At 37.4% G+C, this 23,272-nt stretch overlaps 3 protein-coding genes and 1 pseudogene across 3 annotated transcripts; all 4 read right to left on the reverse strand.

The window, feature by feature from the left end:
• Positions 1–1,984: 1,984 nt before the first annotated feature.
• Positions 1,985–8,187, reverse strand: LOC136282941 (small ribosomal subunit protein uS7m-like). The gene is made up of 9 exons (XM_066171074.1): positions 8,030–8,187; positions 7,561–7,620; positions 6,094–6,201; positions 5,895–5,984; positions 5,219–5,282; positions 4,812–4,846; positions 3,965–4,091; positions 3,142–3,282; positions 1,985–2,322 (listed from the first exon to the last, which is right to left on the reverse strand). The coding sequence occupies exons 1-9, from the start codon at positions 8,155–8,157 to the stop codon at positions 2,242–2,244; spliced, it is 834 nt and encodes a 277-aa protein (XP_066027171.1). The 5' UTR covers positions 8,158–8,187; the 3' UTR covers positions 1,985–2,241.
• An 853-nt stretch (positions 8,188–9,040) lies between these two features.
• On the reverse strand, positions 9,041–11,259 carry LOC136282964 (CD63 antigen-like). Its single transcript, XM_066171125.1, has 3 exons — positions 11,029–11,259; positions 10,678–10,761; positions 9,041–10,265 (listed from the first exon to the last, which is right to left on the reverse strand). Exons 1-3 carry the CDS (start codon positions 11,257–11,259, stop codon positions 10,209–10,211), a joined length of 372 nt encoding a protein of 123 aa, XP_066027222.1. The 3' UTR covers positions 9,041–10,208.
• A 2,758-nt stretch (positions 11,260–14,017) lies between these two features.
• LOC136283099 (tropomyosin-like) lies at positions 14,018–15,108 on the reverse strand (annotated as a pseudogene).
• Positions 15,109–20,816: 5,708 nt separating this feature from the next.
• Positions 20,817–22,085, reverse strand: LOC136282965 (tropomyosin-like). The gene has a single exon (XM_066171126.1). The coding sequence runs from the start codon at positions 22,083–22,085 to the stop codon at positions 20,817–20,819; it is 1,269 nt and encodes a 422-aa protein (XP_066027223.1).
• Positions 22,086–23,272: the final 1,187 nt, after the last annotated feature.

Below are 23,272 nucleotides of genomic sequence, written 5' to 3' on the forward strand. Positions count from 1 at the left end.
ATAAATGCGTGAATGAAATTTGCATAATTATTGCACTGAATCTTTTGTGAGAACATGCTAAGACTTTGATCGACGTTTTCGGCTGGCAACTTAGTTCTTTATCATTTTACTGAGAAACATTTTGTGAATATTGTTTTCGAAATCATGAAAATCATGTCCTGGGGTAATTTGGAAAGAGTCCAGAGGTATACCACATATGGTAATGGCGATCACGAGGATGCATTGACATGATTGGTTGGGACACACATGCTAGCTCCACGTTGCCATGACAATCAAAAACCCTTGGACCCTCTCATTTGATTCTGACACCTAGATTGTTGAACCATCATTCAGATGCCACTCAATAGTGACCAAAGGTCTCCATAACGCACGTAAAATGCGCTGTAGTCACTTTCCCTTTCAAACAATTTATCACTCGAGCTATTTCCGTGATTATTATCCTACTTTTCGTTTTATATTAAAATGTGACAAAATAAGCTATCAGGACTTACTCCAGCTCTTAACTGCGTTTAAACTTTGGTGAAATATAGTGTGCTAATTGATCAGTTACAGCTAAGGCATACAAAATTTTCAACCGACGTTAAGTGGGGAAACAGGGCAATAGATAAATAATTTTTACTAGCTGCGTGATAATATAAACTCGCTGAATCACGATAGAGAATTTCCTAGAAAGACATGGATAATTAACTCCTTTCAGGATGTTGAAGAAGCATCCGGTAGTTCAGATTGTAATTAAATAAATTCACATTCAAATATAGCTCTGATATTAAAACAAGAAGTTTTTAAGATGCGTGTAAATTCAACTGCATTCGAAGTTATTGTTGACGACAGAGAGCTAAGGTCCAAAAGGAACTGTATGTTACAAGCTTTAACACGTATGGACATCTGAAAATTATCATATTGCATGTTTCCTTCCCGCAACTTTCACGCGAACGTCGACTTGTCTGTGTTGCAAAGCTATTGATCTTAAATTGAAAATTTATGGCACTGAGAATGACAAAATAAATTTTAATGATTTAGCTTGATGAAAACAAAAGTAATTGCCGAAGAGATTTCAACTTCAATAAATGGCCCAAGCGGCTTGCCGACAATGTGGTAAATTGAAACTGCCACATATCTTAGCGTAAGCCCAGGCCCACACAATGTAACTATTGGGCAGCAAATCGTTCGGACATGCCTCGTCCATGTACTTTCCCTTAAAAAAGAGTCACCGTTACGGAATATTGATCCGTTTTTGGGAGTAACTCGTTTTGGATAGTGAAATGGCACAAGCTTGTCCAAAATGAGCAAAATATGATCTTCAGTGGTCCTCCCTGTTCTTGATCATTCAATTAAGTATACCAAAAAGGTTACAAAGAATGACAGGAAAGAAACGAGAGAAAATCAGAGAGCAAGTGCGGAAAATGTGTAAGAGCTTCCCTAGTGTCAACTCACATACACTCGCCATGCGACTAGACACAGCGGAAAGTGTCTCTGTTGAGCAGCAATTTGACACCTTTGTTTCATTTGTGAATGCATACACTTCATGTCCTATTCCCCAAATTCCTCGTTGACCGATAAGATCAACACGATGAGCCAGTGGGCGAAAAACGTACATACTACTGCCACTAAAATAATTCGGCGATGAAACGCACTGATGATCCATTAGACGAAAAACGTACATACTACTGCCACTAAAATAATTCGGCGATAAAACGCACTGATGATCCATTAGACGAAAAACGTACATACTACTGCCACTAAAATAATTCGGCGATAAAACGCACTGATGATCCATTAGAAGAAAAACGTACATACTACTGCCACTAAAATAATTCGGCGATAAAACGCAATGGACCATCAAACTGCCAAAAAGCTCTCACTTGTTACCGCTTTTAAGCATTTAAAATTCACGACCGAAATACAGTCAACGCAGATATAATACAATGCTTAAAGAAAAGCGGAAGTCAAACATGACAATAAAATAAAAACCAAACAACAACGATGAAGGAAGAGGAAATGATTAAATTGACTACAAACTTCTTACACAACATTACTTTATACTCAATAGGGAAGGGCTTTCTGCTGACAAAAAAGTATCTGTAGACTTGTCCTCCATGACCTATACTTTTGAGTTTACTAAGTAAGATCATTCAGCATTTCAACCAAGCAGCGATTTCTCTGCTGAAACACCACGTAAAACAAGAAAATGGAGAGAAAATCATGGAACTCAACAGTTCATTGTTGTACTTTAGTATGGTATTACCACCACCGAAAGTGTGCGTAAGCTCTGTTGTCTTCAGCTCTTTTGTGTAGTTCGTGCTTCCTATTAATGACAGTACCCTGAATACAACAAAAAAATAAACAAATAATTGAGCAAAAATAATACACAAAAATTAATAACATATCAAACTCTCAATTGCATGTATTTGCTAAATGTGTTTTGGCCTGCTATGTAAAAGAACAGTACCGGCGATGAAGATAATAATAATAATAACAACAATAACAATAGCAACAATAATAATAATAATAATAATAATAATAATTATTTAGTAATAATAATGACAGAGACTGAGCTGCACTGGAATATAAAATTTGAATAAAAATATTCCCGTTTCCTTAAACCATCAACTTCCTCGTTCTTGATAATCATCAGGTTTGGAAATTTGGTGTCAAATCTAATAATAGCTCCTGATTAATCTGCAATTTCAACACAATTTTGCTTTCAAGACGATACAGTAAGGATAAATTAACCTGTTACTCGTTGGAGTATATCTATCAACGCAACTACACACTGTGAGAAGTACTATGCATTCAAAATTTCTAAACACAGAATATACACTTAATAAACGCGTTGAAAGACTTCCCTTATTGGGTACCTAAAGTCCCTTTCCACATCTTTTCTTAATTATGACCGACAATGGTAACATCTTAAGTATGATTTTTGAGAATCTTCACAAAGATGATGTTTAGGTGATTAGCGTTAGTAACACCCCATCAAATATAAATTACAGCCACTTTAACCGCAGCTAACTAGCCCTAGTCTTTACTTCAGTGAAGTTATCTTAAACCCTGATATCTGTACGTGACTATCCGACCGAAAGACAAACAAAAATACACCCTTACAAACTGCAGCACACTTCCATAAAAACGACTTCCCACCTCCTTATTGTAAGCATCCATCAGCTCCTTGGCAAGTTTCTTGTACATTCGAGCATTGCCTTTTTGCTGTTCCCGAGCAGCTTTGATGAGCCATTTAATGGCCAAAAATCGACGGCGCCGTTGGTTGATTGCGCTTGGCACCTGAAAATTACAGACATGTGTCTGAGTAAAACTCTTGTCAAAGTATATATGAAATACAAAAGGATAGATGCTGATCATAACAAACTCTACAAGAATAAGTAGTACTAAATTAAGAGAACAGAGTAAAGAATACATGCTGTTCTGCATAATGACTATGCCAAACTAAACTGCTGTATTGTATAATTAGTATGCCAGACTCTATTAGGAGGGTCAGGGTTAAGAGTTTATTGTCAGATGTTTCTGGAGAAGGACTTTGAAACCAACACATGGTTGAGAAACGAAAAGTACTGAAAAATCCTCAATAGCGAAAAAATTCAAGGTTTTGTGACACAAACTCTAAGAACAGGACTAACAACGTCCTCTGGCGCACACAATTGCCAGTTATCTTTCCACTCTGGTCCTTTTGTAATTTTATGAGCATTGGTTGGCTTTTGAACTTTACTTGAAGGAATTGTATCAGAAGACTTTGAATTTGCATTCATCAAAATATTGACCGAGTGTATACCAACATGTAAGATGTACATGTATACATGAAACTAGATGATTGGTCACCATTACATATACATTGTTTAAAACCCAATGTTACAGTTTCATGTTGTCATGGTAGTAAATAATTGGTGCTAATTGGAAAATGAACTTCTGTCTGCTTCAAAAAACTTGAGTTGTTATCTATGGCCCCTACCTGGTACACAGTACCTGCCCTCTTCATGCCCACCACTCCTATGACTGGCTTGCAATTCTCAATTGCAGTAGCAAAAATTTGTAAAGGATCCGTCTCTACTGAGTCAGGTTGGGATGATTGTCTTTGCCTAGGTTAAAAAAAATGCAAATAAGCAACTTGCTGCCTTTATTTCATTCAAGCATCTGGTCAAGATGAGATCGTGCACACACTATTACACACACTTTTCTCCTCCAAGCCACATGAAATGTATCTGAGAAAATGTAGTGGAATAGAGAATTTGACCGAAAACTGATGTGGAAACCAGAAATCATACAACTGAATTGATACCCTGCAAATGTGAGAAAGACAAGTCATTGTAGGTTACCACATTTCAGTTACAATATGCAAGTCACTTTTTCATCTTAAGCAAGGTATTGAGTATGAGCTATTGTAAAAACTATGACTACTTCGGTTGGTTTCTGACAAGTAATTTTGCAAACTGACCAGTTAGTAAAGTTCAGGACTCCTCAAAGTGACTAGTGTTGATGTTTGCAGCCCACTGTTCTAATCAAGGTAACGTTTACTGGTTTTCTCCTTGAAACAAAAAAGGACTTTCCAAATGTATTCTGATGATCACAGTTTTTTGAGTTAAATAACATCAAATAATTGTATGTAAGTGTTCTCTTTTCAGGGAGATACCATAAAACACATCAGTTGGATGTCTACAGGTACTTAATGGATCAGAAAAAAAGTGAATTTTTAATAACATATCGACTGATGCAAATGTAAGGAAGTATTCCAAAAAATATCATGATGAAGTAACTGTTGAAATGTTACTCCTGCAAAAATAAGTAGAAAAGAAACTCACTTCTTCAATTGTTCCTTCTTAATCTCTTCCATTGCCTGAAATAAAATAAAAGTAGAATGGTTATAAAAATATCCAGCATACAAGCTACTGATTCTTTAAAACAATCAACTCCTCTAAACCTGCTGTGATCTATTTTAGCAACCATCATTGAGCCTTCAGAAAATAAATGATCATACAAATAAGTTTGAAAACTTCCAATTGGCTAATGTTGCATTTATCAGACTAGTTCATTCCAGTTTCTTTTTTGGAGTTCCAAAATGGTTTTAGCTTAGATCCTTGACAAAAAGTGTAATCTTCTGAACCATTCATAACACATTCTGGCAAACTTTGGGATAAAAAGGTACCACTTTACAATTTTTTTATGGGCATGTGGTTATTTCATGTATAAACTAACCTGCTCAACTTACCAGTTTAAAGATTTTCTGTGATAAAGACTTTTTACCACCCCACATCATGCAATTCACGAATTTGCTGAAATTTGGTTTAAAAGTGTGAGTGAAAACTAAGAGACAAGTGCCTTTAAGAAAATCAGTCTGAATTGTCAAGTCAGATCAGTCATTTTTCTAAGTTTTATACATTGTAAAGAAACTGGGGGAAAAATAAATAAATTTAGAAAAAACAAATTTAATGTCATTTTCAGTTAATTCATCCACAGAGTTCTGGGTTCACACTCCAAGGAATGATACCAACTCTCTAGAGCACTGCCCTATCCCTCATTTCTCAGAAGCAAAGAATGGTTTCTAAACAAAATGATACAGGCCTGGTCATATCCAACCTTGAACTTTTGAGGTGACAGTACAAAATTAATGTACTTTAGAAAAGTAAATTAAGACAATACAGTCCAACCCTACAATCCCCTACAAGGAATTAACACATGTACAGTGTACATATGAATTCTTACATCATCACCGTTACAGTAAACAAGCAAATGGGTAAGAGAAAAGAAAATTGTAAATTAGACATAAGTGTAATTTTGATTTAGAACAAAATCATCTCAGGAAATTTGAAAGGAAATTTTTAGAAACTTCAGAGGATGATTACTTGGCAGATTTTGAGAATAAATAAGTAATGTACTATACTTACTTGACAAGTTCATCATCTAACATTGAGGAGGTCATATGAGAATCTGCAGCTTTGGGAATTTCAACCTTTTCATCAGTATCAAATATATTTCTGCAGATTTTAACACAGAATCAGTAAATTAAAAAGAAATAACTTGAAGGTACCATATTACTTCTTTTTGGAAAGGGGAAATGAGCAATGATATTAGTTTAAAGCTTACATCTGCTTCAGAAGTTCATTCTGACTCAGTGATGATGTCGAATCTGTGTCATCAGCATCTTTTTTTGTTGGACTTGTACTGCCTTTAATGTCTTTATCTATGAAATCTCTGTTGATACACGACAAAAAACACACTAATTTATCATCATGTTAATGAAATATAAAATAATTTGGTTTGAAAGTACATGTAAGAACATAATTTGGTAAAGTCTGGAAACAATTCACTTAGAGTCAAATATTGATTAGGGTGCACTGAAGACAACATGACTGCAAGAAATACATGTATAAAGGTTGCAAACACTTACAACACATTTTCTTGGAATCAAAAATGTTTTGTAGCATGTGTGGTGAAGAAAATTTAAGAACTTGGATGCTGTTATCAGGGTCTTTATGAATTATATGAAGTAGCAAGAGAATTATATAATTAACCAAGGAAATGTTGCTCAAATCTTTTATAGGCAGATGTGTGAACTTAACAAGTGGGTTAACTAATACAATTTACTGCATGTAGCCCCCAGAAGGGGGGATCTGAAGCCATGCTTCCCTAGCAAATTTTGAAAACCCATGTTTTCCTTGATTTTGGAGGGTAACCTCAGAGTCATTTGTGATATTCTCTTCCACAAAAATTCTTGTACATATGTCTGTTACTCAATGCAATTTAAATAAATAACTGAGTATTATTATTCCACTAGTTTGCTTGTCCATTTAAGATAAATCCACCCCACTCCCTCTCCCCTCCACAACTTCTGACATTTCCTAAAGTGTTTGTAGATAACAAATCATATTCTTGGGATCACAGAGGGACCGTGAGAGGACATAAATCAACCCCCCATCCCTCTGCAATTTCCAAAGATTTCCTGACCATCTGAGTACATTGTATATCCACCGACACCCCTGAGCTGAGAGAGGCACCCTGAAACAATAGAGTGTGGCCTAAGAAAATGATAAAATGAGCTGGCTGAGGCTCAGATCCAAACCTATTACCTGAAATCCATGAAATGAACCACTATCCCATTGCAATTTTCACATAAATAAATAAATGAGTAAATAAGTAAATTTCAAATGGCTAAATTGTGCATGCATTGTGATAGATTCTTAACCACGATCTAAGCTGGAGGACAAATACATACATTAACATTAACAATTTTTTTTGCCCTCTTTAGCATCGTAAACAAATAGATTCCATGCTGCCATGGATCTACTCTGCAATGGATCACAGAAGACACCCTCAGCTTCAGCTGTGTACCACTTTATTGATCTTACCATATTTTGACTTCAACTGTAATCTGTTACTCAGCAGATGCAGGGTAACAAGGAATCTAATTGTTAAATAGATGATTTAACAAAAAGATAGATCAAAAATATGAGTAGATACTAAAGAATATAACATCATGTCTCTCAAAACCTTAAGCTTTCCACTGGCATGACTAATATAACAAAGACAAACAAAACTGTGTTCAGCACTTACAACGCTGACTGAGATGAGCACATTGACCTTGCAGTATTAGTCCTGTAGCAACTTTGTATTCTGCAAATAAAAAACAAAATGCTTATGAACAAAAAAAAAAAAAAAGGAGCTAATTAAAATTGTTCAGACATGGCTTAAGGAATTAACTCTTTGACCATTATGAGTGACTAACATCTAATTTCTCCTTACCAAATCATCTCCGAATCACACGTTGTGGTTATAAGAATGAAGCAATAATCACCAACTAAAGAAGCTCTACATTGTTTCACAAATTATTCACGTCAGAAGCTTAAATGATGTGCAGAGAACAATATGGAGGATACGCATACTGATGTTGGTGAAAAGAGTTGATAATGAGGTGATCACTTTCGTTGGATCGAGGACTGCATGTTGCATGCGATGTACATCTGCAAAAACTGTACAAATCGCTCCACGAATGAATAGCATTTCTGAAACACAAACGTTTTACCTAGGGGGTTGGCGACTAAATAAAACTCTTGCATCACTGAAATTCCGAGTAAAAACACCAAGAAACTTGTTACTTCTTCGCGAACATGAAAGACAATTAAGTAACACCAATGCCCTCGTGGCCGCCATGTTGGATTTTGAGAAACTGAAAAGGACTTGGTAACGAGTATCTCCAACACGAGGACTCATGGGAAGAAAAGGACTCGTTCCCAGTTGCTTTACATGGAATTAGACACACGGTCAACACGAGAAGGTAGGCAAGGAAGGTGCAACAAACTGCTGGGAACAAATACACTGAAACACTCCATCTGAGCCGTGTATCCAGACTGTCATCTCAATCTTGCCCTGTTTATTACTAATAGGCACTGTTCAGGTGAAATTATTTTCCACCCTGGTACTTTTAGGTGCTTCTTTATTACTCAAGACTGTCCTCATTAGCTTGCTCGCGTAGAACTGTGTATCATTGAGAAAATAACCATACAATTGTATAGTTTGTTTGCATATTTATCGCGAAACTAAGGAAACGATACAAGATACAAATGGATAATCTAAAGATTGAGAATGTTTCCGAGCAATTGTCGGTCGTCAAATGTTGCGCACTCTATTTGTGGAGAAAAACAGACCATAGTAAAATGCATTCGGTGCTACCTGACAAAAAGTAGGCATATAGACAGGGCGTGGGTGGGAGGGTGAGTAATTCACACCACAGTTTCTTTAGGTAAGGGTGAAGCTTTGGAAAGCTTTCCTAGATTGACCTTGACTTCATCCTTGTCCATTTTTTTGAAGTAGAATCCAGTGTGTTCCCAGATGTCACAAAGACGCAAGAAAGGCCCCTCCCCATCCCCTTCATAGCCCAAGATTGTCCGGAACCAAGATGAATCCTGCTTTTTTTTTCCTTTGTTTTCTGTTTTTTTGTATATGTTTATCGTTTTTTTCCTATCAACTTTTGTGCTAGTTCTTTTTATTTTGCTTTTTGTTTTTATCTTGTTTAATTGGGTTTTTCTTTCGTTCCTTTCTTTCTTTTGATTTTCTATTGATTCTGTTCAGCCATAATTTCATCATATTGTGGGTACAGATATCTACGACCGTATCTAACTGGATAATAACACTTTACTGTATACAGCAGCTGCAATACTGAATGAGAGTGCACCATACTCAGTAAAGCCCCTGACTGCTTTTATTAACTGCGTAAACTAAACGTCCATGGGTGGTCAGTATTTACAAAAAATGAGCAAATCCAACTATTTATGCTAGAATAAGTGTTTAGAGCTAAGAGGAGCGCAGAGGAAAGTTAGTGTCTATCCAAAGACAATTTAAATTTTAAAAAGAAAAAGAAAACCTCAAGATACTCCATTCATATAATTAGAAAGTACTACCACATTCTAACCTGTCGGAGAAAAGCACACAATTTAGAGAATTAATAAATATCAACGAGTAAACATTTCGTCTGAGAAAGCCGCGGGTAAATAAAATCATGGCGAGTAAAAACTTCATGTTGTTGAGATTATTCAGTCAAGACGATCTTGTTGAGATCGTAACAAGTAATCAGACTACAAATAAAGCCGTAGTTAAGACATCAAATAGATCGCACACAAACAAACAAAACAAAATGTTAATCATCAATAATTATACAAAACTGCGAAATAAATTGTCAACAAAATTGACATTTTAACAAACTTTGTGCTGCTTAAAATTAGTCTGCTTTTTCCTCAATTTAATATCAAGATGTGATCCTTGGGCAAAAAACGACAATAGAGAGAAAAGAAAACTGTACAACTGTTCGTGCTCTACCCTAACTTTCAACCTTCTCCCACGTGATTTAGTGATCAGAGAGGGCTATTGAACATACTATTAGGTTCTATTTTTGCTCATATTTAATGCCTCTTAGAATGAAGCTAAAAGTTGAAAGAGCCCCTTTAAACATAGACGAAAACACAAAATTATGTGTTCACATAAATATGCGAAATAGGGGTTCAGTTGTTGATACGAAAATCTCTGCTCGCTAAAATTGACACTAAGATAAAATAGTGATGCGAAAGAGATCAACAAATTGAAAACATAATTGTGTTTTCGGCACTGACATTATATCACATGACACTAACGTGATCAGTCAGGCCTTTAGACCACAATCACGGGTTATGCATGCGTTCATGTGGTCCTTCACAGCCATTATCAGTCAGTCACCACTCACTCATGTATTTCTTCCAAATGATTGCCGTGGCAACCACCACACCAACCTGTGAGGACGGGAAAAAAGGTTTGAAAATTACTAGTTTGAGAAAGATGTCATGAACAAAAATTGTAACATGACAACTTCTATCCCTTTCTGCTACTCACGTCAGTATAAGAAACAGTTCAACGGAAATGAATTCGTTAGGTGACACTAAAATCCCCTGCACCTTAATAAAAACTCCCTTTCTCGCATTTTTTTAATGGACAAAAAAAAGATAGTCAAAATAAAATGAACCCTCTAGTTACAAACTTAAGGTTTACGATTTCGTTTCGTTCGTCTCCGTAGACTAAACGAAGTCCATCTCCGACAGCGCAGTCAACGAAATCGGTGAGAAAAAGTGGCGCGCCACGTGAAATGAACATTGTTTTTGCTGTTTATTGAGAAAATTGTATGTAAACAACCTTTACAGTACACACCTCAACAAACAAGGTAAAGAATCCCATTATCTTGACTACCAATAGACGTTTTCCTACAGAGCCCTTTACCACCTCTAAACATCCCTACAAAAGAAAAAAAACATAGTTAAAAGAAAACAGCTCAACACTCGCAATTTCCAGTACATTGAGTTCAGGGTTTTTCTCTCCTTAAAACTTCAGACCAAAGAGCAAAAAAAAACAAACAAACAAACAAAAAAAGACGAGTTAAAAAAGGGTTCCAGGTACATAAGGGAATTTTCTGTTGAAATCCAGTTAAAAAGAGGAAAACAGTCCTTGGACTCGTCAATTCTGCGGCGATAATTACACAACTATCAACAAAACAAAACTCACCCTGCGGTTGATATCGTCAGTTTCAAACTTAAAGCCACACCCAAACTCATTTGTTTTACAGCAGGTGTCTGGTACTGCGAAGATTCTACGTCCTCCGAACTTTGTATTCCTCCAATCAGTATAATAATTCACTCCACAACAATCCTCCTGTACATACACAAAAACGTATGTCAGAACACAGGCGGCCCAAGCTCCAGCTGTGAGATGATCATCTTGCGCAATAACAGTCATGGCGGAATTATAAGAGTTTGTATGGGAATATTTACGACCGCTCTAAGGTATAAAATAATACGTCAAATTCTCAAAAAAAATACCTCACCTTACTTTCACAGCGTATCGCTTGTTATATGACCGCTTACTTTGATGAAAAGAACGCATTTTTTTGTCCATTTCGAGGTTTTCAACGTTCATAAGAAAAGCCCAAGGCTGAACACTCCATTTCCGAACGCCTGATCCGAGAAGCGAAAAATCCAAGCTCAAAATGACCGGGCGCCCACAAATCCAACGCAGAATCCAAGCACATATACTGTAGTTTCATTCCAATTCACTAAAAACTCAATCTTCCCCGTGCAACCGACACTAAGTCGCAGTTTGCTTCAAAAATTTCCAGTTTAGAGGTTTCTAACAGCCCGCGGCCACATCAACCTTGACACACGACCGTTGAAAACCAGCTCGGTAACCCTACCTCCTTTTCAAACTGATCTTTGCCGGGGACCGTACCGTCAGTTATCGTCAATAAATTATTTTAGAACCACGGGTCCCCTCAGTAGAAATCGATCAAGAGGCTATTGTTTCGATCGGCCAATCGAATTCGCCTCCGGAAATGTTTACAAATTCAAAATAATTTACAGGCATAGTTGCAAACCGCACAGCTGATCTCGTAAATCTCGATAATCTCCTTTCAATTTCAAAAAGAAAAAATGTCCTCGGTAAAAAAATAGTCTATTCCACGGTTGCAGCAGGGACGTAATCAATTCGAACTCGTATCTGAAATGGAAATCGTGATAAGTATTGTTGCTGGATATCCGTGCGGACGAAACGAAATAACAGTTGTCTTGTCAGCAACATTAAACTAAGTTTGTCCAGATAGAGCTAAATTGAATACTGGAACTAATCCTTCCAATATTTTCTTCTGACTCCGAAAATAATCACATTGGCCGATTGGCCGATCGAAACAATAGCCTCTTGATCGATTTCTACTGAGGGCTTTTCTTATGTACGTTGAAAACCTCGAAATAAACAACTCGCTTAAATGGGCTCTTTTCATCAAAGTAAGCGGTCAGATAACAAGCGACACACTGTGGAAGTAAGGTGAGGTTTTTTTTTTGAGAATTTGACGTATTTTTTATTCCTTAGAGCGGTCGTAAATATGCCCATACAAACTCTTATAATTCCGCCATGACTGTTATTGCGCAAGATGCTCATCTCACAGCTGGAGCTTGGGCCGCCTGTGCACTGATTTGCAGATTTAATGAATGTAACCGAAGAAGTTACAATTCATAGACCCAATGTTTCGACACTCCTGTCTAGTGCCTTCATCAGGGGTGATCTAAACGCTGCAACAAGAGGTCTTTTTATATGATCACTAATTAGCGGCCTTTTTTCTGACGAGGTGTAAATAGGCGTCAGGAAGCAAACCGCCATCGTCACGATTTAAAGGAGCGTGGGCGGAGTTAACATGCCAAGCCTCCAAACAAAGGCGCTGGTGGTAACGCCGATTAGTGGTGATAATTTTAGAATTATCCCACCCAATTGTATGGTTGGTTAGGCAAGTATGCTCCGATAAAGCTGAATCTTCCTTTTTGCAAAGAAAAAGGACCTCTTGTTGCAGTGTTTAGATCACCCCTGATGAAGGCACTAGACAGGAGCTTCGAAACGTTGGGTCTATGAATTGTAACTTCTTCGGTTACATTCATTAAATCTGCAAACCAGTGTAGCATCAAACTACTTCTGATTGTCCACCTGGTTGCCGTGTGAACTTTAATATAAAACAGTGACCTGTTGCGTTATGCAATTCAGCAAGAGTTTAATTTCTCGGAAATCCACTTACTCTTGGAATTAACTAGATAAAAGCATAATTTTCGAAGCTGTACAGATAAATAAGCTTCGTTTTGGAATGTACACAGAAGCAATGCAGAAAAACTCTTATTACTTTTATAGTCCTGAACTATGTATGGTTTTCTTTATCAATGTGACTTCTTTGCGCGCGATCCGAGGGAAATAAGATGGATAAAAGTAATGAATATGGTTTCAGGTCAGGTTTGTTTTTACTTCAGTGAATTCCTGTGTATAGTGGATTAATTGAGCTGACATTGTTTTTTCTTTCTCAATCCTGAAATAAAAGAATACTTGAAAGAAAGTGAAAGTTGAAATACCCCTAGAACAGAATTATGTCTGCCTACCGGCTTACAGAAGTCTAGCATGAGTATTTAAATCTGTACTAAGTATTAACATTAGAAGAAGAGGAATCGCCTACTTTACAGACGAGGCTCAGCACTGAGTAAAAGCGAGACCGAGGTTCTGATGCAAGCCACAGTATAACTACAATCAGCCATTCTGTTAGCGCGAGGCAAACTGGTTTCGCATTTTAACCTCGATAAGGCGACAGTTTTATTCGGTTATGAGCATTTTGGTTCAACTTTTTTCACATTTCAATCCTTAGGCAAAAAGGAAGTTTGCGACCACACAATTAGGCTAAATTTAAACTTCAAATCTGTGGATGATTTACATGCATCGAGAATCGAAACTGTTTTTCTTACTCCCTAATAGTAGTCCCTAATAGAATCTAGTTTAAAATAAAGAAATGAAACATCGTGACTTTGACAATGTTCGTCTCCATATTTTAGCGTGTGAAACATAGTTCCCTTTAGCTGTAGCTCAATCGCATGGATGGTAACTTAGAATGAAGCCACAAGTTTCTATTATCCTTCCTTAGTAATAAAGCAGCTAAATTTGATTTTAAAACTATTTCAGCGATACCAATAAATGACTCACTCCATTGTCTGAACATTTTTCCACATAGTTATCAACTCATTCACTCGTTTCAAATACAGCCAACCTTTCAGGTTACCTTTGGAATCCATGAGTTCTGCGGCTCTTGCAAGTATAAAGGGGTTGGATGGGCATCCACATTTCGGCTTTCCTGGAGTGCTTTCATGGCATCTTCGTAACATTCATCCCATTTCAACTTTTGCTTTACTTCGTCCCACTTTTTCCTTGATCGCTGCTTTTCCTCTTCCAGTTGAGGCAGTCCATCCAAATCGCGCCAAATATTCTTCATCTTGTAGTTTCTGTTTGACTGAAACGAATTTGGGAATATTATCTTATACAACTTGTTCTGGAACTGTTGGCACAGCTCTCCCAAAGTGAGCGAGGTATGCAGTTCCAAATCGGCTCTCTGATGGTGCCTTGGTAATGGAGGAGTAAGCATTTGACGTCCTCCTGCTCTTGGGGTTACTATTGATGGCGACAACGCCTCCTTGTGTTGTGATTCTTGAATCTCATTTATCTCTTTCTTCAATACTTGGTTTCTACTCTCTAACTTGCCCGTGACCTTGTCAAAATTTTCTTGTAGTTCCATGTTTTTCTCTTCTTGGGCGATCTTTGCTTCGTTCAGTTCTCTGATATCCTTTTCCATTCGGCTAACCTTGACTGTAACAGACTTCAGCTCGTCTTCCAAGTCCTATTTATCAGTCTCGAGTCGACCGATTCTCGCCTGGAGGGCTTTAATCTCCTCGTTTCTAGAATTAAGCGCCACGCTTAACTCTTGATTCTGCTCCACCAGACTGTCCATTGATTTACGTAGCTCATCGATTTCTTTGTTCTTCTCATCAATCTTCTTTTGAGGGACTCGATATCCTCAGTGTGCTGACCAACAACCATTTCGTTGATTCTTGCACGCTCTTGATACAGTTCTCTTCTTACAGAGACATTCATCCCGAGTAAAGCCGCCATTGGATCAAAGTCTTCGCTTGGTGCAATCTGCCGGAGTTGTTCATCCATGATCATGATTGTGGGCAGGATGTAAACGGCAATCTTCGTAGCCGAAACGGTACGAAAAATTCGTCTTGTCTCTTTCTTACCGAGTCAAAGTTATGGGCATCAACGTGACGGTAGGCAGGTAGTCGCTCTTTATAATTTATGACGCGGCATTTTCTCCGACCAATCAAATGTTTTGCAACAAGCCAACAAGGTATGGCTGATTTGTTTGCGTTAAAACTGCACATATCCAAGGATGAAAATATTTATTTTTTTATCCGTATTATGCCCTTAGGTCGCCACAACAAGTATTTTTTCTTTCTTGGCATCATTCACCAAAAATGTATTAAATGTAAACGTTAGATCGATTTATCCACAGTTACTTCTTGTGAGATATTCGACCTTGCGGAAACGGAAGTTTATAGCCGATTTCTAAGAAACTGGTTCCCCGGTGGTTTTCGCGTTATCTTTCAATACTATATCCGTTTTGTTCTTTGAGTGGATGTGATCGATTTGTACATCGTACTACGATTTAAAGATCTTGAGGTAAAATATTCCGTTCGAAAACTGAATGCTCTCTAAAGATAGAATTGCTTGGCTGAGCACATTCTTTAGCGCCTGCATTATTTTGGGGTGTCATTGCCGGACCAATCAGAACAAATCATGCATGTAGCTATTCAAATAACAGGAAATTGTGGAAAATACATTGGAAATGTCAAATTTCTGAGAAACAGGTGCTCTGAATGCCTCTATTCGGGAACAGAGAAAGCGATGACTATGTTGTTTGTGCCATCGACGAATGAATGTATCATTTTGCGATTATAGACTATAATACACATAAAGAAAATGTAATGGAAGAGGCATCAAAAAACCGACTAAATCAATACACTTTAGCGTATAAGAGATCAATAGCGAAACCATATAGATCCATAGAATCTAACGATCGGCTTTCTTTATCGACCATTTCAAAACAGAGTCTGAGTAATAATAATTTTTAGACACCATAACAAATCGACAGAAAAGTGAATCCAATGCCTTTTCAATACATCTCCATTTATTAGTTTCTTATTGCCAGAGAATCCCTCGCGAAGAGAACATAAACATGCAAGAGTGTATAAGGGTTACCCTACATCAAGTTTATTCTAGACTCTTTCTGGAAATTTTTCGTGATAAGTTTGCCCTACAAATTTATATCAATTGCAACCTAATCAACCTAATTTTAAAGAAAAGGAAAACTGTAACCTAGAGAGGTCTAGTTAGCCTTTGTTTCAGTACTACATCACGCCTACCGGTATTAAGTGTTCCTTTTTATTCAAGTTAAGGTTGTACAGGCAATTTCCAAGCCTGCATGTATACTGGATATTTTTGTAACCATTCTACTTTTATTTTATTTCAGGCAATGGAAGAGATTAAGAAGGAAAAATTGAAGAAGTGAGTTTCTTTTCTACTGATTTTTGCAGGAGTAACATTTCAACAGTTACTTCATCATGATATTTTTTGCAATACTTCCTTACATTGCATCAGTCGATATGTTTTTGAAATTCACTTTTTTTCTGATCCTTTAAGTATCTGTAGACATCCAACTGATGTGTTTTATGCCACCCTCCTGAAAAGAGAACACTTGCATACAATTGTTTGATGCTATGAAACTAAAAAAAACTGTGAACATCAGAATATATTTGGAAAGTCCTTTTTTGTTTCAAGGAAAAAACCAGGAACATCACCTTGATTAGAACAGTGGACTGCAAGCATCAACGCTAGTCACTTTTAGGAGTCCTGAACTTTACTAACTGGTCAGTTTGCAAAATTACTTGTCAGAAACCAACCAAAGTAGTCATAGGTTTTACAATAGCTCATACTCAATACCTTGCTTAAGATGAAAAAGTGACTTGCATATTGTAACTGAACTGTGGTAACCTACAATGACTTGTTTTCCTCACATTTGCAGGGTATCAATTCAGTCGTATGATTTCTGGTTTCCACATCAGTTTTCGGTCAAATTCGCTATTCCACTACATTTTCTCAGACACATTTCCTGTGGCTTGGAGGAGAAAAAGTGTGTGTAGTAGTATGTGCATGATCTCATCTTGACCAGATGCTTGAATGAAATAAAGGCAGCAAGTTTCTTATTTCAGTAGAGACGGATCCTTTACAAATTTTTGCTACTGCAATTGAGAATTGCAAGCCAGTTATAGGAGTGGTGGGCATGAAGAGGGCAGGTACTGTGTACCAGGTAGGGGCCATAGATAACAACTCAAGTTTTTTGAAGCAGACAGAAGTTCATTTTCCAATTAGCACCAATTATTTACTGCCGTGACAACATGAAACTGTAACATTGGGTTTTAAACAATGTATATGTAATGGTGACCAATCATCTAGTTTCATGTATATATGTACATCTTACATGCTGGTATACACTCGGTCACTTTTTTGATGAATGTAAATTCAAAGTCTTCAGATACAATTCCTTCAAGTAAAGCTCTGAAAAAGCCAACCAATGCTCACAGAATTATAAAAGGACCAGAGTGGAAAGATAACTGGAAATTGTGTGTGCCAGAGGATGTTGTTACTCCTGTTCTTAGAGTTTGTGTCACAAAACCTTGAATTTTTTCGCTATTGATGATTTTTCAGTACTTTTCATTTCTCAACCATGTGTTGGTTTCAAAGTCCTGCTTCAGAAGTATCTGACAATAAACTCTTAACCCTGACCCTCCCAATAGTGTCTGGCATACTAATTATACAATACAGCAGTTTGGTTTGGCATAGTCATTATGCAGAACAGCATGTATTCTTTACTCTACGCTCTTAATTTAGCACTACTTATTCTTGTAGAGTTTGTTATGATCAGCATCTATCCCTTTGTATTTCATACATACTCTGACAAGAGTTTAACTCACATGTCTGTAATTTTCAGGTGCCCAGCGCAATCAACCAACGGCGCCGTCGATTTTTGGCCATTAAATGGCTCATCAAAGCTGCTCGGGAGCAGCAAAAAGGCAATGCTCGAATGTACAAAAACTTGCCAAGGAGCTGATGGATGCTTACAATAAGGAGGTGGGAAGTCGTTTTTATGGAAGTGTGAGGCAGTTTACAGGGGTGTATTTTTGTTTGTCTTTCGGTCGGATAGTCACGTACAGATATCAGGGTTTAAAATAACTTCACTGAAGTAAGAATAGGGCTAGTTAGTTGCGGTTAAAGTGGCTGTAATTTATATTTGATGGGGTGTTACTAACGCTAATCATCTAAACATCATCTTTGTGAAGATTCTCAAAAATCATACTTAAGATGTTACCATTGTCAGTGATAATTAAGAACAGATATGGAAAGGGACTTAAGGTAAGATTAAATGATCTTACTTAGTAAACTCAAAAGTATAGTTCATGGAGGACAAGTCTACAGATACTTTTTTGTCACCAGAAGGCCCTTCCCTATTGAGTGTAAAGTAATGTTGTGTAAGAAGTTTGTAGTCAATTTAATCATTTCCTCTTCCTTCATCGTTGTTGTTTGGTTTTTATTTTATTGTCATGTTTGACTTCCGCTTTTCTTCAAGCATTGTATTATATCTGCCTTGACTGTATTTTGGTCGTGAATTTTAAATGTTTAAAAGCGATAACAAGTTATAGCTTTTTGGCAGTTTGATGGTCCATTGCGTTTTATCGCCGAATTATTTTAGTGGCAGTAGTATGTACGTTTTTCGTCTAATGGATCATCAGTGCGTTTTATCGCCGAATTATTTTAGTGGCAGTAGTATGTACGTTTTTCGTCCACTGGCTCATCGTTTTGATCTTATCGGTCAACGAGTAATTTGGGGAATAGGACTTGAAGCGTATGCATTCACTCATGAAACAAAGGTGTCAAATTGCTGCTCAACAGAGATACTTTCCGCTGTGTCTGGTCGCATGTCGAGTGTATGTAAGTTGACGACTAGGGAAGCTCTTGCACATTTTCCACACTTGCTCTCTGATTTTCTCTCTTTTCTTTCCTGTCATTCCTTGTAACTTTTTTGGTATACTTAATTGAATGATCAAGAACAGGGAGGACCAGTGAAAATCAGATTTTGCTTATTTTGGACAAGCTTGTGCCATTTCACTATCCAAAACGAGTTACTCCCAAAAACGGATCAATATTCCGTAACGGTGACTCTTTTTTAAGGGAAAGTACATGGACGAGGCATGTCCGAACGATTTGCTGCCCAATAGTTACATTGTGTGGGCCTGGGCTTACGTCAGGGTATGTGGCAGTTTCAGTTTACCACATTGTCGGCAAGCCGCTTGGGCCATATATTGAAGCTGAAATCTCTTCGGCAATTACTTTTGTTTTCATTAAGCTAAATCATTAAAATTTATTTTGTCATTCTCAGTGCCATAAATTTTCAAATTAAGATCAATAGCTTTGCAACACAGACAAGTCGACGTTCGCGTGAAAGTTGCGGGAAGGAAACATGCAGTATGATAATTTTCGGATGTCCATACGTGTTAAAGCTTGTAACATACAGTTCCTTTTGGACCTTAGCTCTCTGTCGTCAACAATAACTGCGAATGCAGTTGAATTTACACGCATCTTAAAAACTTCTTGTTTTAATATCAGAGCTATATTTGAATGTGAATTTATTTAACTACAATCTGAACTACCGGATGCTTCTTCGACATCCTGAAAGGAGTTAATTAACCATGTCTTTCTAGGAAATTCTCTCTCATGATTCAGCGAGTTTATATTATCACGCAGCTAGTAAAAATTATTCATCTATTTCCCTGTTTCCCCACTTAACGTCGGTTGAAAATTTTGTATGCCTTAGCTGCAACTGATCAATTAGCAAACAATATTTCACCAAAGTTTAAGCGCAGTTAAGAGCTGGAGTAAGTCCTGATAGCTTATTTTGTCACATTTTAATATAAAACGAAAAGTAGGATAATAATCACGGAAATAGCTTGAGTGATAAATTGTTCGAAAAGGAAAGTGACCACAACGCATTTTCTTTAAGCGAGTGTATCTACCTAAAATTAACCTCTAAGCGCCAATAAGTAGATCATATGTATAAAGTGAAAGAAGGAAGACCGAGATAGTGGCCTGAAGGAGACACTTTACTACATACAACTCCTTCGTTTTGACCAAAAATCATTCCTCTAAATTCTGGTGAACTAACTGAAAATATGACGTAATCTCCTCTTTTGAATCGAGCTAAATCTAGACGAAGTTTGCAGTATGTTAGTAACGGCCTGAAGAAAATAGAGGAGAGACCGTGAATTCAGCAGTTGTAAAATGAAAGTGCGTTGAATAACGTTCGCAGTAGATGGCTACTAAGCGACAAGATCCAAATTTGTAACAAAAAAGAATAAAATATGTTTGTGACAGTTCAATTCCACAGCATCATTAACCATTCAACTTTGAGCTTTCGGTGAAATTTCGAGCGTGTTCGGTTTTGATTTCGGTTTAGCCAGCACATGCCCTGTTAGTTCTCGGCAATAAGTTTTGGTACAGATCGTTTGTTAATTGCTCACATTTTGCGCGATGCTCACCTTGCACCAATTGCTATAGAACTTTGACTAACAGCATTGAACTGTTTCATGTTATATTTTATAACTATAATGTGTAGTAAATGTATTTTGAAACCATTTTAAACACTACCGTTCAAACGAATTTTACCGATGAGATTCAAACGCCGTGTTAACACTGAAACTCAGTCACTCTCACAGTTGTTGCTAACAAGATATTTCGGCTGGCCCAACGCTCAGGCTGGACCAAACATTAAAACAGTCAGTTACTCTAATTGTACATACGTGTATATGTTGAGCACAAACCTGAAGTTTGCACTACTCCATCTGTCCTAGAAGGTCCCATATACGTATTATTTCATGAACATGATTGAAAGACATCCAGCCGTGCAGTTTTTTTGCATCTTGCATCACTTTTGCAGATTTGAGAAGCTTATCCTTCGTTAGCTTCTCGGGATGAGCCATTTCATTTCTTTTGTTCTGGATCTCTTTCATTGTTCTGGGATGTTTGGCGTTATTCCAGCTTAGTTTCGTTTTCAATTCCTCCCATCTCTTACTCGCCTGATGTTGATCTTCTCCCTCTCTTAATGCAATGTCTTCTTCGATGAATTTCACTTTGTAAGAACAATGTTCATCATAACCGTCTGGAAGTACTTTCTGGTACATCATCGCTTGCACTCGCGAGCACATTTGACCAAGAAGAATGCAAGCGCTATCAAGAGAATCAGGCGAAGACAGGCTTCTTCCATAAGACTGCAATGGTTGCATATTTTCCTGGAATTCCTTTTTCCATTTCTTGTATTCTTCTTCTTTTTGTTTGTCCTCCTCCGTCATTCTCTGAATTTTCTTCGACAGTCTCTCCACGTCTAGTTTCAGTTTATTATAGTTTTCCTCGCTTTTCTCGAGTGCTTTCTTCGCATCTTGCCATTCCCTCTGGAAGACGTCCGACGAACGCTTGAAAGATTTCAGTTCATTTTTAAGCTCTCTGATCTTATCTTTCAGGTCATCCCTTTCTTTGTCCCTGGCTTCCAAGGAAATCTTTATCTTCTCGTTTTGGTCTTTCAAATCTCTGACTTTCCTTGTTAGGACAATTATTTCTTTACCCTTCGTCTCCAATGAAACCTTCAAATCCTCGATTTCTTTGGCTCTCTCGTTGTTTTGGTCTCTTAAATCCTCAACTTCCCTTTTCACGGCTGTTATTTCTTTATCCTTCAACTCCAATGAGTTCTTCAAATCCTTGATTTCTTTCTTCTTCTCATTGTTTTGGTCTTTTAAATCTTCAAATTCGAGTTCGACATTTTGTAGCTTCTTTTCCAAAATTTTCTTCTCGGTTTCTAGTTTATGAACTTTGTCCTTCAGAGCTTCAATTTCATGGTTCTTAGACTCCAAGGTAATCTTTAAGTCGTCGTTTTGAGCCTGTAAATCGTTAAAATCTTGCTTTAGCCTTGACAGCGTCTTGTCCCTGTCTTCTATTTCCTTCTTGAGAGACTCGATTTGCCTGGTGTGGTTCTCTACTGTCTCTGGGTCGGGGTTCAGCGTTCCTCCTATGAATCCGAGCATAGTTGAATTTTCCACAATTGCATCCATCTTGTTACCAGCTTTAATTTCGTTTGCTCGACACAACTCTTACTGAACTTTCGGTAATGGTGTGTCCGTAGAGCACGCAGTTGGCTAGTTGTACCTTTTTAATCGTTATGACGTGTTCTTCTCTAATAACGTTAATGCGCATGTTTATGATACAGTTACCACTGACACGGAGTTTGGGGTGTGGGTGTTGTTAATTCTACCCCAGGTTTCTGCCCTGTAACGTGATATTTTAAAAATTAAAGATTTTCCCTACGGTGGCTCAATTTGCTGCTCTGCAACATAATACTACAGTAGTAAATGACATGATATTTCGTCTGGTTTCGAAAGGATGATCATGTGTCTGAAAATAATTTTTAAGATTCAAAATATTAGCTACTATATTTAGGGCTTCAATTTATTGAGTGTATGCTCCTTGGCAGAACTCATGGGGAGCACTCAGTCAGATTGTGCTTAAAAAGCGCGTTAAGGCTCTCCATTAAAAGGCGGTTATTGATTATATTAGACGTTGCATGTAGTCTGCGTGTGTGTGTTTCTTTTTTTTGGTTTTTGTTTTGCTTCTCGAAGCTGAGAAGGCTGATTAAACATTCCATAAAACACTTTGAAATTTAACAGTGTTCTGAAAGGGTTCCTGAACTGATCACGTCCTTTATGATACCTCCAAAAGTGAGAGAGAAGATTTGGAAACGCGGAGCTAGTACCCCACAACACAACACGAGGAGAGTATAATTGGAGAGTATAATTGCTTACAACCAAGACGTCTTTCCCACCACCACTCGCAGGCCGTCCGTTAGTGTACATGTTTTTACGAAAGTGGGTTGAATTATATGTATTTCCGACTTCCTTTGGCAACCACAACCACAACCTCAGCCAGCACTTTTACTTGCCATTTTTCTGGCACGCCCGCTTTTGCTTTTCCTGCTCTGAAATATGATATTTTGAAAGTTTAGATATCCATTATTGATCCCAAGCTTTGTGCTCTGAAACACAATACTTTGAAAGCGTGATTTCTTAGTTGTCCCAAAGTTTTTTTCTCTAAACAAATATTTCCGAGGTATAATCAGAGACGTGTTAAGAACTTTCTAGACCTATCATTTAAAAAAAAAAAAAAAAAGTGAAAGTCTTGAAATCGTAAATGCCCCTTTCCAGGACTCACAGGATTGACTTCATTCCTCCGCATCTTTCGGCTT

This window comes from Pocillopora verrucosa, chromosome 8 (genome assembly GCF_036669915.1).
Source record: "Pocillopora verrucosa isolate sample1 chromosome 8, ASM3666991v2, whole genome shotgun sequence".
In the NCBI taxonomy this organism is placed as follows: Eukaryota; Metazoa; Cnidaria; class Anthozoa; order Scleractinia; family Pocilloporidae; genus Pocillopora; species Pocillopora verrucosa.

What these genes read in the sequence shown, in the direction of transcription:
- LOC136282965 (XM_066171126.1), bottom strand. Translation starts at nt 22,085, where the DNA reads ATGGATGCAATTGTGGAAAATTCAACTATGCTCGGATTCATAGGAGGA.
- LOC136282964 (XM_066171125.1), bottom strand. Translation starts at nt 11,259, where the DNA reads ATGACTGTTATTGCGCAAGATGATCATCTCACAGCTGGAGCTTGGGCC. An exon ending in CTGACGATATCAACCGCAGG is followed by an intron (nt 10,762 to 11,028) that starts GTGAGTTTTGTT and finishes TTTCTTTTGTAG; the next exon opens with GGATGTTTAGAGGTGGTAAA. An exon ending in TCTTTACCTTGTTTGTTGAG is followed by an intron (nt 10,266 to 10,677) that starts GTGTGTACTGTA and finishes CCGTCCTCACAG; the next exon opens with GTTGGTGTGGTGGTTGCCAC.
- LOC136282941 (XM_066171074.1), bottom strand. Translation starts at nt 8,157, where the DNA reads ATGGCGGCCACGAGGGCATTGGTGTTACTTAATTGTCTTTCATGTTCG. An exon ending in TGCTCATCTCAGTCAGCGTT is followed by an intron (nt 6,202 to 7,560) that starts GTAAGTGCTGAA and finishes GTGTATCAACAG; the next exon opens with AGATTTCATAGATAAAGACA. An exon ending in TTAGATGATGAACTTGTCAA is followed by an intron (nt 5,283 to 5,894) that starts GTAAGTATAGTA and finishes ACCAAATTTCAG; the next exon opens with CAAATTCGTGAATTGCATGA.